Source organism: Poeciliopsis prolifica, unplaced genomic scaffold (genome assembly GCF_027474105.1).
Source record: "Poeciliopsis prolifica strain line A6 unplaced genomic scaffold, Auburn_PproV2 SCAFFOLD172, whole genome shotgun sequence".
NCBI classification, from domain to species: Eukaryota; Metazoa; Chordata; class Actinopteri; order Cyprinodontiformes; family Poeciliidae; genus Poeciliopsis; species Poeciliopsis prolifica.
In genome coordinates, this window is record NW_026562547.1 from 108,057 (window position 1) to 124,759 (window position 16,703).

Below are 16,703 nucleotides of genomic sequence, written 5' to 3' on the forward strand. Positions count from 1 at the left end.
AAATACAATAAGCTGAATTTACAATGTAACCTGGAACACAAAATTTGAGGTTCTTCAAAGTTTAGTTACCATATAGTTTGTCTCATGGACTTTGCCAGCATCATTAGATTGATGAAGCAGCTGCATTTAATGAAAGGCTGATTCAGACGTTTGAATTAGCTACATTGTATGAGGAATATGGAGAATTGTGATTTCTGCTTTAGGATTTGAAAGGATATTTAATTCTTTTTTTTTTTTTTTTTACATCTAATTCAGCAGCGGAATCTCACTGGACTCAGGGTCTCACTGTCACCCAGAGCAGTTTCTGAGAAACTTCAAGCCCTGTTGCATTAACCAAGATAACAGTGACATCAAATTTGATCCACCTTATAAAGAAAATAAACTATTCACTGAAAGTCTTTTATTTCTTCTTGATTTTGCTCAATGGAAATATGTCCAATACAAAACAAACAAAAAGGTTTACAGTTTGCTATAAATATTATGGTATAAATACAAAAATAAATTCACACAACTATTTATTATGTACACACCCTGAACCATGAGGACTTCCTCACTTCAGCTTCAACTCAGACCAACGTGCTTCAAAGAGAAGGTGGAAAAAGCCTGTCCACTGACACTGTGTGAGAACCTGAAGACAGGAGGAATGCAGACAGAAACATGAAGCAAGGGAGTGAATTTCCTGACTCCAATATCTGGTGGCACATTCTCCACTACAGCACAATAAACATGAACAGCAAAAAAGCACATGGATTCAGTCGCTAACAACCCAACACACATACATACTCACACACGCACACACACACTATAAGACGGAGAGCAGTCATCCTTGCATCAGGTCTTTAGAATCTCTTCACATTTGGCATAAAATTTCAATTCACTTCAAATAAGAATATTGCAAAACTAACATTTAATCTAATGCTTTATGAGACAAATATAAATGGACTCCCATTATTAAATAAAATGTGGAAAGCTGTTCTTTGCAGAAGATTCTTCTTTCAGGTCATTCCAGATCTGTGATCCTGACATGAACGAACAAGGATGAGGGAGAAATCCTGGTTCCATCTCTGGACAGAAGGTGAATGTGACGATAACCTAAAGAACACAAAACCAAACCATGGACGTTAGGTACCAGGAGTGGAAACAGCTGTTTGTCTGACAGAAACACTTCAGTTGTTTTAAAAATCCAACTTCAGGAAGAATAACTGCGTCTAATAATCCTTCAGGCGGACAGTGCTCTGTCTACTTTATTATTCTCTGTTGGAAATCCTTTTCATGACCAAATACTGGCAAAACTGGTGGAAAAATAACATTGGAATTTTTCATACAACAACACATTTGATGGTAACCTCTCCTCCTTTTGTTCTTCAATTTAAGAGGAAGGTTAGAACAAGGTGATTAAAAAGATTGACCTTTTTGCATGCAGCTGAGTGGGAGTGTAAATTGCCCCACAAAGTCGTTTTTGGATGTCTTGTCGTAGTCTTCCACCACAAAGCGGACCAGAGCCAGTTCTGGTGTGTGGATGGTGAAGCGCAGAGTATCATTCCACAGGGGATTAAATCCTGGAAAACAAATCAACTGGTATATTTTGCAACACATATCACTCAGCTTGTGAGGAACAAAAGTCTCATTAGAAAAACAGAACCTAATAAAAGTATTCTCATCTATTCTGTTTAGACCTTTTGTTGGATAAAAAGCAAAAACTTCAATGATTTTCATGTCTCCAACCAATATAAATTGGAAAGAACTTGATACGAGATTTTCTACTATTATTTAACCAAAGCAATGTGTAATTAGTTCCCTTTACAATAATACCTTGGAGCAAAATCCAACCAATTACCCCCAGTCATCAACTATAGTGAACAGAGTCCATGTGCGATGTAATCTGAATATAAATCCTCTTGTCCTTTAAGGCCTCAGAGGTACAAAGCATGGCTTAATCAAAGTCCAGACTTAACTTCAACGGAGAAACTGTGGCTAGAATTGAAAACTGATGATTACAGACGTTTTCTATACATGAGCCACTTTCATTCCAGTTATAATTATGGACTGCTTTGTGATGTTCTATCACATATTAAGAGTGAAACACAAACTGTGAAAAAGTCCATAGAATTTGAAGAACTTTACAGGATTTTGCGTTGCGAGTCTAATGAAAATTGTTTTGTTTTCTTGTCTGTTTTGTTTTTTACTTATTTTCCAATTAGTTTAATGTAGGAGAAGCTCCTATCAGAAAAGTTTGCTCAAGACATATATATTCTTTTCCTTTCTGTTTTTTATAACATGTTCTTAAGAAATATACAATGTTGTATTATTTTAACAAAAACTTAATTCTGAATTTCTAGCAGTAGGGTCACTGGAATATGAACAGTGCAGAGCTCAACATGTCATACCATTGTTTTCAATGTGTCTGGTTTCCTGTTTGGCCTGGTCCATCAGAACTCCATGGATCTCCACTCTGACTAGAGGATCCACTATAGAATCCTCTTTGATGTTGACTTTAGGCAACTGCTGGCCACTTATCACCTTTATGAGAGGGCAGTAAAACACATGCAGTCAATGCAGGATTCTGTGCAGCCCATGAAGCCAACTCCAGAGAACAAAAATCATACCTGAATGGTGAGGACGATGGGTTGGTAGTCATCTCGTTTCTGAGGCAGCTCCGGGTCAAACCTGTCAGCTTTGTCTCTCATGAAGGCTGGCTTCAGGACGTAGCCACAGCGGCCATTCTGACTGAACAGACCATCATTTAAATCCATCCCCTCTCCAGCTGTCTGGAAATTCAGTGCAACTGGATGGACAAGTGGTGAAATGTACAATGTTACTCATTCTAATTCCCAGTAGATCACATAAAGCTGATCCAGACCGAACACAAGGTGGAACTGGGCTGTCATGACCAACATTTTTGAGAAATTCTGATTTGTTCCCCCCAAAATCAGTGAGTGTTGTTGTTTGTAGATATATTTACAAGATATTGCTTTTTAATGATGAAGTTCCTTAATTAAAAAATGATGATTCAAAGTACAGCTGGATGATATTGCCCACAATAATCAGGATGTAGTTTGTATTTAACACCAGACATAATATTTGTACTACAATGTTAAAAAATGTGTGGTTCATAACTAGAACGATGTTTAACCTTAAATCCAGCTGTAAACTCAAACTCCAATCCTGAAACACATTTTGCAGCTGTTTTCTACAAAAATACACTACAACCATATGAGACAAATACAAATCCCTCTGACTAATCATTAGACCATGCAAAAGTGACAAGACCCACAAATTTATTGGCAAAGAACACACAAAAACTGAACAAAAGCAGTTGACAGTATAATAGCACACAAACAACCTAAGCATTGAAACAATGTTCATGAACCAGTGGGAGGAAGAACAGCCATGTAAATACACAGATTCTTTTCAAATGTAAAATTGACTCATAACAATGTGGCCAGAAACCTAAGTAAACTATTCATATCTAGGACTATCATATTTCAGAGTGTGATATACTTATTATATCACCCAGCACTATTTCACAGGGTTGTATTGAGATTGTACATTAAGTTAGTGAAAAGTGCTAAATGGACGTCACTTCAACTAAAATCAGGAAAGCTTCCTAACATGGATCTTCAAAGTTTTGATCCCTGAGACACTAGATCATCACTTTGGTCTTGTCCCTCATTGCTTCATCATGTTGAAAGAAATTCAGTTGATTAACACCAAATCCTTGCTGGAATGCTGGCAAGTTCACACAGAGTTCTCAGGCATTTATAGAGAAACAGTTGATGTTGGTCTGGGACTGCAAGACAGTTTGAAAAGAAGGTCAAAGGTCAGAATGCAAAGTCAGTAGTCAGACTTTTCACCTTGTTGGTAAGGTCTGTGCATCCAGTTTGAAGTCAACATTTTGGCTAATAAAAACCAAGTTTGGGAAAGAGAGCTCTCTTTTGAGTGTGTTTTCAAGTTTTATGGTGGTTAAAACTCTGATGATTCAACAGGGACTTAAAGGGATCCACTATTAGTTGTAACAATAGATTTATTTCAGAAATATTTATTTTAGATGTGAAAACAATACAGTCATATTGTAGGCTGTTTAGTTTTGATTAATTTTAATAAAATATTGTCACACCAACATTATCATGTAGTGTACACAGCAATGTGTTCTGTGCAAATGACTTCTACTTAACCAAGTAGAAGTCCAGTTGGCTGGACGCTAACTCCGTCCAGCCAAAACAGCAATGAGTAATGTCATGAAACCTTTTCAAATTGAACCAGAGCACACTGCAACCGACAGAAATGTAGAAATCACAAGATGAAGATGAAGAGGACCAAACGGAGGAAGAGGAAAGTGTTGGCAGAAGTAGTTGGTGTTTGTCACCTTCAGCTTCATAAATGACACAATGAATCATAAAATGAAACCATGAACGGCACAAACCTCTGATCGGACTGTGATCGAGTAAGTTCTACATACCGTCTGGTGTATGTAGCTGTTTATGGGTAAAATGGTAAATGGACTGAACTTATGTAGCGCTTTTCCGGTCATTTTGATCACTCAAAGCGCTTTACACTAGAGTCACATTCACACACACATTCATACACCGATACGCAGACCGGTCAGCAATTTGGGATTAAGTGCCTTGCCCAGAGGCACATCGACATGTGGCAGGAGGAAGCTGGAATCGAACCTACAACCTTCTGTTTGCATGACAACAACTCTGCCACACAACCACAGTCACCCAGTCTCCAGGCCAGTGTCGGGTCCCAGGTTTCACATTCAGTACCGATGGCAATAGCAACAGCTTCATTATCATTTAAAATAGTTCCCAGTGCTGCCTGTCTCTGCTGTTCTGCCCAGCGACTTTCCCTTGGTAGCCAGCAACAAACAAAGGGTTCAAAATCTTCTGGAGAAAAATGTTGAGGACATAAATGTCCTTCAGAAGTTGCGTTCGGCTCTCTCCTGCACTGTCGTTTTTTTTAATGTGAGAAATAATCCAAACTCACCTGACTATTTCTTTTGTCAAATTACAGCCAACAGTGATGCAGTGTGATACTGTCGAAATTTACACCGGTTAGAGCAATATAACAAAGTGTGGTACAGTTAGTCTTCTAGCCTTTACTCTGTAGATTCCAGGACAGATGCAACTGCGTCATTAACCCATTATGCATTGCACAGGTGAAAAAATTGTGACATTAATGGGTGAAAAACATGAAAGATTTTTTTTTAAATAATTCCGAGTTTTTTCACGTATAACAAACAGCTATTTCAGGCCAACATGTTCAACTAATTGTGGATCTCTTTAAGATCCCTTTAAAGGCTCGGTCTTGTGCATACCACACAAGACCTTGGTACAGAACCCTAGAAATAAAAGTCCTGCAGAAGATATCATCATACAAAACTGCACTTCGTTCAGTCATAAGCACACACATAGCAGGCAGAACACATCGTGTGATTTGTGTGATCAGGACCAGTAATCTTTTGGTTGTAGTCACCTATTTGGCACCCAGCATTCCACATTTCCTGGGGATTGAAATTGGAAGAGTCAGTTCGGAACCCAGTGGGATATACTCTGGTCAGCTGCCGGGCATTATGGTGCACAAACTCTGCTCCTGGAAAGGAAATGATCCAGTGCAATTCACAACAACACAAAAACTAAGATATTTTGTCCAGACATCAATGCTAAATATGAAAAATGTATGATATTTATGATGGATGCATGGAACTAACCAGCCTCTCGTAGATGCTTGCGAGCTTTGGACTCTGTGAAAGAAGCCACTTCGTAGAACTTGGAGTGGATGCGGGCATGTTTGAAGCTCCTGAAGTGGACGCTCTTGCAGTAGACCACACAGTCTGAAAGCTCTTTAGACAAACGCTGCTTTGACTTCTATGGACAGGAACAAATGACAGAAATACAACTGTAACAGTAAATCACAGCTTACTTTTACTTTGGTAGCAGAGAGAAAAATATACGGCTTTTAATCCCTGCATTGCTCCCTGTCATTGGTCAACATACCACAGTTAAAGTGCCAGGGGTTTGAAATTTAACTAAATTATTTACAAACTTTCCACATATGGAAACATTTATGTATGAGACAAAATGGTCATTTTGTAACATTGCTAATTATTGAGTATGATTATTAATATACCTTTTGTATATTTAGATTGTTTTTTAGCTAGAAAAGATCTGCTTTTAGTACGTTTCCAGGTGAAAACGCCACCTAGTGGAAATACTTGAAAAAGTGCTGCATGCCAGATCAGGAATAAAATGGATGTTAATTTGGTTCCATACTGATTTTTGACCTTTATTTGTGAAATGCTGTGCAAGACTTAAGAATTTTTTTATATCTGCTGAAAGATAAAAGTAAAGCTCACCTTTACTTTTTTGTTGTAAATATTTATTTAAATAATTTTTTTTTGAAAAAAAAACAGTGTATTTTCTTTCAAACTTTATGTGGCACATGGTGGAACATGTCAGCTAAAAACCAAACTAATAAACATAAACCAGAAGAAACTGAAATTCTATAGTCGCTTTGACTGAAATGTACAAGCAGCCATTGCAGCTCATATTGTACTATTCAACTCAATAAGAACAAATCGGGAGAGAAAATGTGAAAAACTCATACAACTCATGCATGTTCCCGTCATTAATGTGAATATTTACGTCACAAAGCCATCCTGTCTGATCTCCCAACTTTGAATGTTCAATCGCTCTCACAGCACGAGGTTTCTCTATTATACCCATGAACTAGCTGTACATTAACATCACCTGACTGTTATTTCAGTCCAATCACATGATAGCATGAACCCTTGTGCTGAAAACAAATCCCATGGTGAGTGGAAGTGATACCCCAGTGCAATGTGAAGGAGGTGTGTCGGCATGGTTCCTGTCATGACTGTTCAGATCAAAGGTTCTGCACAGTGAGACTGTCAGAGCACCTCTGTATGCATGGCTTCCTGGCTGCTTTCACATGTAAACCAATCTGGGAGGGCATTCCTGCCCTCTCCGGCACTATCACCTTCACCTGTCTAAAGACAGAGACACAGACACCTAAACCATGAGCAGAGACACTGCAGAGCTTATGTCACTGTCCAAAGCCTCGTCTCTGAGGAATGTGCAAACGAGTCTCAGTAGCAGTTCCTGTTATGTTCTGATGCTTTTTACCAAACAGGACTGTGACAGCTCAGTGGGTTTGTGTCTGCTGAAATAGATGCATTTACCCACAGCTTAACAAAACAAGTTGAGTGAGTGAGTTTGGGACTCAAAGAGGCACAGTTCTTTGCAGAAGAGAACCTAAAGATAAAATAAGAGATTCAAGAACTGAATATGTTTTTTAGCACTGTTATTCCAACTTACAAATTTTAGAGAAGGTAAGTCTTCTCTTTCAAACCTTCACCTAACCAGACACCGTCTCAGAACTAAATGGCATCTAGATGTTTAAGGCATTTAAGTCTGAAAGATTAAGGTGCCTGTCATTTTTGCTGTTATCATAGTTTGGTTATTTCTTTGGTTTTGCTAAATATATTGTCACATGTCATAGTCTGGAGTAAAGCTTGTTCTGCATCTGTGGGTCACCAGTGTGCAAGTTGATCACATCATGTAACAGCCTGTCTCTGTTCTCTGCCTTTCAAACCTTTTTTATTTTTCATGAGAGGGTAGGGAGGGATTACCCAGTGGCATAGTGGTTCATGCTGCTTCCTTGCAAGAAGGAATCCCAGCTTGAGGTCTGTCTTTGAAGAGGTTGCAGGTTCTGTCCTCATACCTAGGTTCTCTGGTACAGTTTACAATACTTAACTTTTGGGTTAACTTGTTGCTTTATACTGCCTTTAGTTACTGTATGAGTCTGTGTATAAGGATGGGTGTCTGACCTGCCTCTCATCCCCTGAACTCTACCTCCACTTATCTGTAGTAACAGAGATTATGACTTATCAATAGTTCACTCACCTTCTTTACGTCTGGCATACATCTGGATGCTGAGTATGTTGTTCTTGGTTTTTTTCCCATGTCCAATGTGGAAATAATATTTATAATGAAATGTAACAATATAATTTAGTTTAATGTAAAACTTTCTGTTTTCTGCTTTTAGAAATTAAACTTTTGAATTCCTTTACTCATGCACCAACTCAAACATTTTTTAAAATGTTATGAGTTTCCAAAGATTTTAGTAACAGGAACTGCTACTGAGACTCGTTTGCACCTTCCTCAGAGACGAGGCTTTGGACAGTGACATAAGCTCTGCAGTGTCTCTGCTCATGGTTTAGGTGTCTGTGTCCCTGTCTTTAGACAGGTGAAGGTGATAGTGCCGACGGAGGGCAGGATTTTTAAATTTTTCAGATTTTTTTACATATTTGTCATATGTAAATTTGAAAGACCTGGACTTGGACTAGTCCATTTTGACATATAAATGTGCTTGGATCAGAACCATTCCATTGTAGCTCTGGTTGTATATTTAGAGTCATTGTCCTGGAAGGTAAATCTCTACACAAGGCTCAAGTTTTTTGTAGAATGTAACAAGTTTTCATCAAAGATTCTCCTGGATTTCACTCCATCAATTCTGACATGTTTTTGTGTTCCTTCAGAAGAACTTCAGGATGATGCTACTGAGCTAAATAGAAATGACTTTTCACATTCTTATTTATGTAAATTGCTGTGAAAAAGTGTGGCTTAGTTATAGTCACTTTAAACTTCAATAAAATCCACCCAGGTTTATTATTGTTACAAGAATTTAAATTTGAAGACAAGATGTGGGAAATTCCAATTGCTACAGAGCTCCATGGGTTTTAGTCTTCACTTTCATACTCATAAGTGAATACAGTCAATGTCCTGCATAAATACTAAAATGATAGAAAACGTTAAATTAGTCCAGGAAATATAATGGGCCAGACAGCAATCAACTATTCTGATGTCTTTTATCAAAACAGGGTGAATATATTGGGGATTACCTTAATTTATCAAATGTTTAATTCATTCATCACACGCCACTTCCTGATTAAAAGCTCAACAGCGGCTTAAAAATTAATAAAACAGATGGTTCTGAGAGGTTCATCAGACTGTGTAAAAGAAACTGAACATGTGAGCAAACCCACCTTCACTCTGCGCCGGATACTCTCACGATGTAGAATATCTTCATCTATTTCTGCCGCTTCGTCTTCATCACTGACCTCTCCTGTCATGGAGTCTTCAACAGTCCCATTGACTGTTTCCTCTAAGCCACCAATTTTTTTGGCTTTCAGAAGAATCTTCCCTTTAAGTTCCTGAAAAAGATACAATACTGAATAGTACAATAATACAATAATTTTTTGTTGAATTTAGAGGAAAATGCAATTATTATATCAATGATGTATTTGATGTATCTAAATCGTTAAGAAAAATTCACATTTTAGGATGACACCACCATATTCTACCAAGTGATGCTTATAGGGATTTTAATGTATAATAAAAAGGATTAACAATTTAAGCTAAAGTCATGGACAGATATAGACAAATTATCTTTTTAAATAAAACTTAAATATTAGTTTCTTTCTGTATTTAGTTTTCTTTTCTTATCAAGTTTAAAGAACTTACATTATATTGCATTGTATTTGATTCTTACTGATTTGGAATGAACAATAAACTAAGAAAACAAACAAAACAAAACAAATGATCCAAAAACCTGCAAAAACCTGGACAGCTGCATATATCCTATGCTCTCAGATAGGCAAGTTAAAATTCTGATTGCACAGGAAGTAGAAAAGATTACACAATTTCTTTTTGACTAAACCAACACACTATCAATGCACCTTGTTGCACGTTTTAATGCCCAGCAAAGGAACATCTGCACTAAACTCTCCCTAATCAACAGAGGCAGATAGCTCACCTCAGGAGATGGAAGCCCAGCTGGAGCCCTGCCATCCAACATTCCTCTAAGCAACTTATCACCAAGAATGTGCTGGAGGTGTTGGGCCATGACTCTCTGCTGGTCAACACTGCAGTGGTTCTCGATTGACAGGATAACTGGATATTCTGATATCTGGAGAAAGGAAGACATGGGAAGCATATAGTGTAAAAGAAGGATTGCAGAATCATAAATGGAAACCATTGATCTTTCCCAAGCTAAATTTCCAAGCTGCTCCTTAACAGCTAACTAGCAGCTAGTACAGTTAGTTCTGTACTTGCAGCTTCTTAACAGAAACTAGCTCTAAATTCATTTTAAACACTCATTGTAGAGTTATCATTTCAAGGGTAAAAGTGAAATCAGGGTGATGTAAATGAAGAACCATGTGAGCAAAACAGGATGTCCATCCACACTTATTCACTCAACACACTAAGAAAGCAAAACTTATAGCCTGGAAACAATTCTACCTCTAGATTTGTTTCCAGTCTAAGAATTTCTTTTGAAACTAAGCCTCAAAAGAAATGTTTCTACTCTTTTTCTGTGAACTATTTATCCTGAAAAAATGCAGACAGTCTTTCATTCACACTCAAACAGAATACGGTTTAATAAGGTCAGGGTGAGCTAATTACTCTCATTGCTTGACAAACAGCATCGTTCAATTCCATGTTCCCAAAACTGTGAACTCCACTCATGAACTGTGCACAACATTGCCTTGTTCACTGTGAGGCCTGAAGATGAAACACAAGCGGTTACATCGCCAGCATCTTCTGCTGGATTGAAATACTGTTTGACATGAATATGATTCTGCTGGCTTTTTTTTTTCTGGCCAGTGCTTTTGCTTTATCTGTTGTGTGTCACTGCACAGCTTTACCCTCTCTTCTCTGTCAAAGGAAAAAAACATCATATTCTGCTTTTTAGTCAGTTAGTATCGTTTATTAGTTTGGTTGATTACAGATTGACATCAATTTATTAGTTCAAGGTGACCGTATAATGTGTTTTAAAGCCATAAACTCCAATTTCATAGCACAATAAAGTCAACAAATATCAAATATAGCTTAACATGATACTCACCCTATAGGGACCTCAGTAGTATGTTGGAAAGCCATACACAATACACAACCTGGAACATCACACTCATGCTGGTTGCCATGTTGGTCACCATCCCTCAACCAGCATTTGTTGGAAGTCAGTCGATGTGATTGTGTTTGTCACTCTGACCCACCTCAGCTCAGAAGTGTTGAATGGCTTTTCCATTCTCTTTTCTCCTCAATTCCAGAGGTAGTTTGTGATGAACCCCATTTAGTGGGGGTGAAAATTAACACGATGACAAATAGTTTAGACTATGAAGATATAAGATTACTGGTTACAATTTAAAAGTAACAGTAATTTTATTTAAATAGCACATTTCAGCAACAAGGCAACACAAAGTGCTTGCAAAATCTAATTTCAATATCTATCTGGAATGAGCTTGCCCAGTTATGTTGACAAACCTTATTTTTCTAGGAAGAGTGGTTCCACCCCACACCATCACACAGCTTCCACCAAAACCTGTGAACCTTTTTACATTTGCTGCATCATCAGACTTATTGGAAGGCCATGCACTTAGAGATGCATATCTTCACACATCATAGAAAAAGTAAGACAGATATGATACATGCTGGTGGAAAGGAGAATTGGAGCTGTGAGTTTGAAGTAGCATTAAATCCTTAACCTGCCTACATGGAAGCATATTTTTGCATAGCATAATTTCAGTCAGCCAAATATTTGCATCAAAGATAATACATGACAGACAGCATTACCTTGAAAGCATATTTTCCCACTGCATTGACCACATCCTTGAAGAGGATCTTAGAGGTGAATGTATGTCCATGATAGACAATGGGCTCTCCATTGGCACCGTCCCAACAGTCTACTTCCACACACCTGCAGCCGCGATTAAGAGCCCTAAACAATGACGACAAATCCATCTTTTATCCATTTGGTAACGTTAATCAGAAGAAAAGCTCTTCTGCAGAGCTTATCTCTTCTGTTAATCCCAATATCAGAGTAATGAAACAAAATTAATCAACTTGGAGCATTTAGACATCAAAGCTTTCATAAAAATGGTGGACTATTAAGGTTAAGGGCAAGGTCAGAGTGACTCTAATTTCACAATAAATCTCATCACATTTTAAAATCACAGCCTCTCGTTACTCTTCCTGTGATACAAATGTACAGTTAAAAATGATTTCTTCAACCTGATGTATCCTTCCACACTGCTTTGTCCTCTGAGCTGGTCCTCCATCAGATATGTGTTGTGGGAGGAGGAGATGAAGTAATGGCACAGTGGCTGACTCATGTCTTGAAAAATGCCCCTGCACTTTGGACTGAAGATAGAGCCTTCAGCAGAACCCAGGTACATCAAGAAGCCATCAAATGTCATAGCCTTCAGTTGTTTTGCTGGAATGCAACAAGAATTGATCAGCTCTGTGTTTGGAAGGCAAAGGCAACATGTATTCCTAAGTATGTACCTGTATCTGAGGGCTCATAGTATTTAATTAGCTCTTGAGCATGGTGTTGGATATCAACATCCTCCAGCTGCTCCTCTCTCAGGAAGTCCTCTATGTCACTCTGGGATAACTTCTGACCATCAGATGAGTACTCCTGGAAAATTTTCAAAATATCTTCTCTCTGGGTTAACATCTTGTAGAACAAGACAAACTCATCCCCTTCCAGAGCACCAGTCTGTGATTTATCTGCCATCTGATGAAAGGAAAATATTGTTCAGGGTGTGGGTCTGCAATGACTGTCAAAAATGTACCTGGGTTTTTATCATCAAAAGGCTCTCACTGTGAACAGACGGTGAGCATGGTGTTCATTCATATCCACATTCATCATCCTCAGGAGATCTCGCACTTCCTTGAAGTTCATCCTGCCATCATTGTTCTTGTCAGCCTTTTTGAACCAGTCACCTATCCATCTGGGAATCGTGCTTAAAGAAGCAACAGTCACTGTGTTTTTATCCAGTTAGTTGGGGAAATTGTATACCAAGCATCACTCTTGAAATTATTCTAAATTTATAAGGAAAACTATTCCTCCATGGGAACATTTGTGAGGTTTGTGAAGATGTTTTGGAGGCAAAAATCTAGATCTCACAAGTTTCTTTAATTGAGTTCAAATGTTTTCTGTTTGGTTGAGGTCAAGTTCCTCCACAACAGCCCCAACATCAATTCCTTTTGGAGTTTGCTTCATCAGTTCACACTTGGATTTGGAACAGGAAGAAACCATCCCTATAACAGTTCCCACATAGTCAAGAGCATAGTACCGAAAACATTAATCATTTTGCTTTAGCATATTTAGATTTCTTGTTACTGGAAACAAGGTGCTGACACCAACCCTGGAAATCACCCAAACACCCAAAAACCACAATCATTCTCCCAATTTCCTGACAAACACAGATTCGTTTATCAGAATGTCTTGTTCCAACTCTGGGATTTCATGTGACCAAATTCTCCAACTTTGTAATTGCTGTATTTTGTCGTTGCTTCGTTTTTGCTATGACACCACGAGTTGGCCCTGCGATTTTTAGAAGCAACATTTAATTACTGAATTTACTGCACGACTGGTTGTGCTTGAATTTACTTAACTCTTGAGAGCAATCCATTCTTTCAAAGATTTTTGAAATAAGTCTTCAGGGTTCTGGATTTTATACATCTGTGACCACAGAAGTGATTTGAATACTCATAAACTGAATGATTTGCTGACCTTGTACTTTTTGCAATATACATTGAGGCAAAATGCAGAAACTCTGTATCAGTAAATTCCAAATAAGAAAGGATACTGGTCTAGTTTTTCCCTCTCTCCCATGTTTTCCAGGTTTTCAATTAGCTTCCTCATGCCTTTGATCCAAGACTGGGCCTCCTCGGCTGACTCGGCCACCAGGTCCAAGTTTCCTCTGCGACCGTGGAACACCACTGTGAAGCATCGGTTAGCAGGGAACTCGTCTGCGATGCTGAGAAGTACTTCGCTTTGATGTCCCTCTCGCACTACCTCCACATCCCTCATGGAAACTGCACACAAAGCTCTGTATAAGTATCACGTGGATAGACCGCAAATATAATATGCAGACAAAGATCTGAATGTAAAATTGGCTTTTTCTTTATCCAGAACAAGAGCTATGACCAGACGAAAGTAAGATAACTATTGCCTTTTTTGTAACTATCTGTAATATAGTTAAACTGTCAACTCTTACAGGTGGAGTGAGCTTTGCCAGCTTTCTTGGATTTGTACCAGATGGTCATGCAGTCGTCCTGGAGCTTGAAATATCTTTGTTTTTTCCATGTACGAGACTTAATTTTTCTCATAACGGTCCCCACAAGCATGGACTGCAGGTTTTCATCCCCCTGAATACCTGAGAAGAAAAGAAAAGCAGAGATGCTCAGATGAAGTTCACACTCCTCCTGGGAATTCACATACACAGGAATGCTTAGTTTAGTAAGTGAAGTCAATAAAATGCATTATTGTTAAAATTATGTGAGGATGAGACGTTTGACTTGACTTACGGAGCCCACTCTCTGTGGAAGCCATCTCCTCCTGTCTTATAGAGCCATCTAAGTAGAAGAGCACAACAGGCAGTAACAGGGGTGATAGAGAACATAAATGAAGCATTCCACAGGGTTTAGTAGTAGATTATAAATACATAGAAATATTAGCTATAGGTGATGGTGGTGATTGTGGTTGGAGTTTGCCAGTTCAATCCCCGCTCCCTCTGTCATTGTGTTCTTGGGCGAGACATCTCACACACCTTCCCTGCTGGTGCTGGTCAGAAAGCTGGTGGTGCCAGTCAGTGCATGGCAGCCTTATCTCTTCACCATCGTGCTACACATTTGGTTGTGTTGACACTCTGTGTTGTTATGTGCAGCATTTTTCTGACCGTTTTTTGGCATAAAAGCCAGAATCATAGGGAAGCAGGTCCAACTACTTTAATGCAAACTATTTTGTAATGACCTAACAGAATTTGATGAAGAAATTGCTTCTGGGTTTCATTCCTGTGAAACGTGACCCGAATGCCTCACCAAGCAGGCGTCATAACAAGCCACATTAACTGACTGTTAATGTCAGTTAATATTACTTCATTTTAAATCATTTTTCAAATAATTCATTATTTATATCTTCTGTGTTTTTTCACCTTTTGGAACGAATGCACTTCATACCTTTTATGCTCTAAAAAACAAACTCAGTTTGCTGATGCACCGCTGCGTGTTTTGTCTTCAGTTGCAGTATGAATATTCAACCTGTGCCTCTTTGGGGGATGGTTGAAGCTGGTGTGGACACTGCTTTGCTTCTACATTCTGTTTCACTGCATTCACTTTTTGAAAAGCTGCCTAAGCCGACTAATCTTCTCAAACCCTGTCACCTTCACTCTTGACCTCAACACTGAGCCAGAGCTGCACCGGGTCGACTCTGCAAGTTCAATCATCTGCAGAATTGCAACATAAGCACATTTGCTTGTTTCCCACGTTGAGTCTTAATGTAGACGTCTGGATCCTACTGTCTAGATCCGAAGCGGAAAATGATGATACGACATTCCACTGAAACAATGAACTGAATAAATGTTTGGGTGCATGGCTTTGCATTTCTTTGACTTTTACTCTGATCAATGCTCCCACAGCTAAACTATTTAGCTATGGGAGTTAAATTGACCCTGTCAGTATTAAACATTTTGAATACTTTGCTTAAATGCTGCATTTGTGCAAGTAAACCAACTCATTCAATTTAATTATACCCCTTCTGCTGATGGGTTGCAAGAATTTTTACAAAAAATTCTAAAAAAATTGTTCTTGCCAAGGTTCTGGCATTTAGCAAATAGAAAAAATTTTGGTAATTCTAACTAAACTAAAACAGGAAATGTTTGATCTGATTTAATGTCTAACAGTAAGAAAAAATGTGTTTGTCTTTTTACTCAATGCATGTAAATATCTGGATTCAATTGTACATATAAACCAAGCACTTAATCATCCTCACCAGATACTTTTGGCTAAAAAAGTTTGCTGTTACCCAGCCAGCAAACCTAGATGGGTCCCATATGGGATAGGTGAGGGCAGCAATCTATCTTGGCAAAACCATGTACGGCTCCATGGGAACCATGGTCAAAATCTTCTGGGACCCATATTGTTTGCTTTCATTTATCCCATATAGGGCCCACCTCAGCATCCTAGCTCAGTATCTGTTCAAAACATTAAAAACTCAACTTGAATTTTGTCTTTAAAAATGAAATCAGAAGTCTACACATCAATTCTGAAAACTGAAACTTGTTCACAATTTAACAAATCTGTTTACAAAAGTAGAAAACCCAGCATATGATAAGAATTTAACATTTAAACAGAAATGTTTAGAAACTAAACGTGTGTCTGACCTGTTGGGTGATTATTCCTAAATTCTGGTAGCTGATCCTGTGGTTCTGCTGCTGTCCCATTGCACTGTGTGCAGCAACATGGGGAAGTAGAGTCCCCCCTTCCCCCCTCCCTCCTACCCCCACTGCCCTTCCCTCCCTCTCTCTCTCTCTCTCTCTCTCTCTCTGGCATCTGCAACAAAGCAGAGGTTCAGTGTTCAGTCGGCTGTTTGATAACTTGTCTAATGTTGCACTTAGTGCAAATTGTTTGGATTTATCAAAACGTGATACATATCATATTTCCAGTGCAGAGGAAGTCCAAGTTTGTTGTTATGGAAAGTGACTGCCATTAATTATGTGGCGTTTTAAAGGTTTCATCACAATGTGTTCTAATAAACCTGCAGCTCCTGTCATTCTACATGATCAGTGATAGAGGACCACACAACCCCCCGCTTCCAGTCAGGAGCAGTGGAAC

At 38.6% G+C, this 16,703-nt stretch overlaps 1 protein-coding gene across 2 annotated transcripts; it reads right to left on the reverse strand.

Moving 5' to 3' along the window:
* Positions 1 to 385: 385 nt before the first annotated feature.
* plcd4a (phospholipase C, delta 4a) lies at positions 386 to 16,345 on the reverse strand. 2 transcript variants are annotated; one of them, XM_055026029.1, is made up of 16 exons: positions 16,253 to 16,345; positions 14,400 to 14,447; positions 14,090 to 14,248; positions 13,679 to 13,907; positions 12,688 to 12,817; positions 12,369 to 12,600; positions 12,096 to 12,297; positions 11,658 to 11,802; positions 9,841 to 9,993; positions 9,071 to 9,238; positions 5,714 to 5,870; positions 5,479 to 5,595; positions 2,607 to 2,785; positions 2,388 to 2,520; positions 1,410 to 1,559; positions 386 to 1,092 (listed from the first exon to the last, which is right to left on the reverse strand). In XM_055026029.1, the coding sequence occupies exons 2-16, from the start codon at positions 14,422 to 14,424 to the stop codon at positions 1,001 to 1,003; spliced, it is 2,271 nt and encodes a 756-aa protein (XP_054882004.1). In that variant the 5' UTR covers positions 14,425 to 14,447; positions 16,253 to 16,345; the 3' UTR covers positions 386 to 1,000. The 2 variants fall into 2 exon arrangements, with proteins under 2 accessions (XP_054882004.1, XP_054882003.1); XM_055026028.1 differs by lacking the exons at positions 14,400 to 14,447; positions 16,253 to 16,345 and having other exon boundaries at positions 14,128 to 14,216.
* Between the last annotated feature and the right edge of the window lie 358 nt (positions 16,346 to 16,703).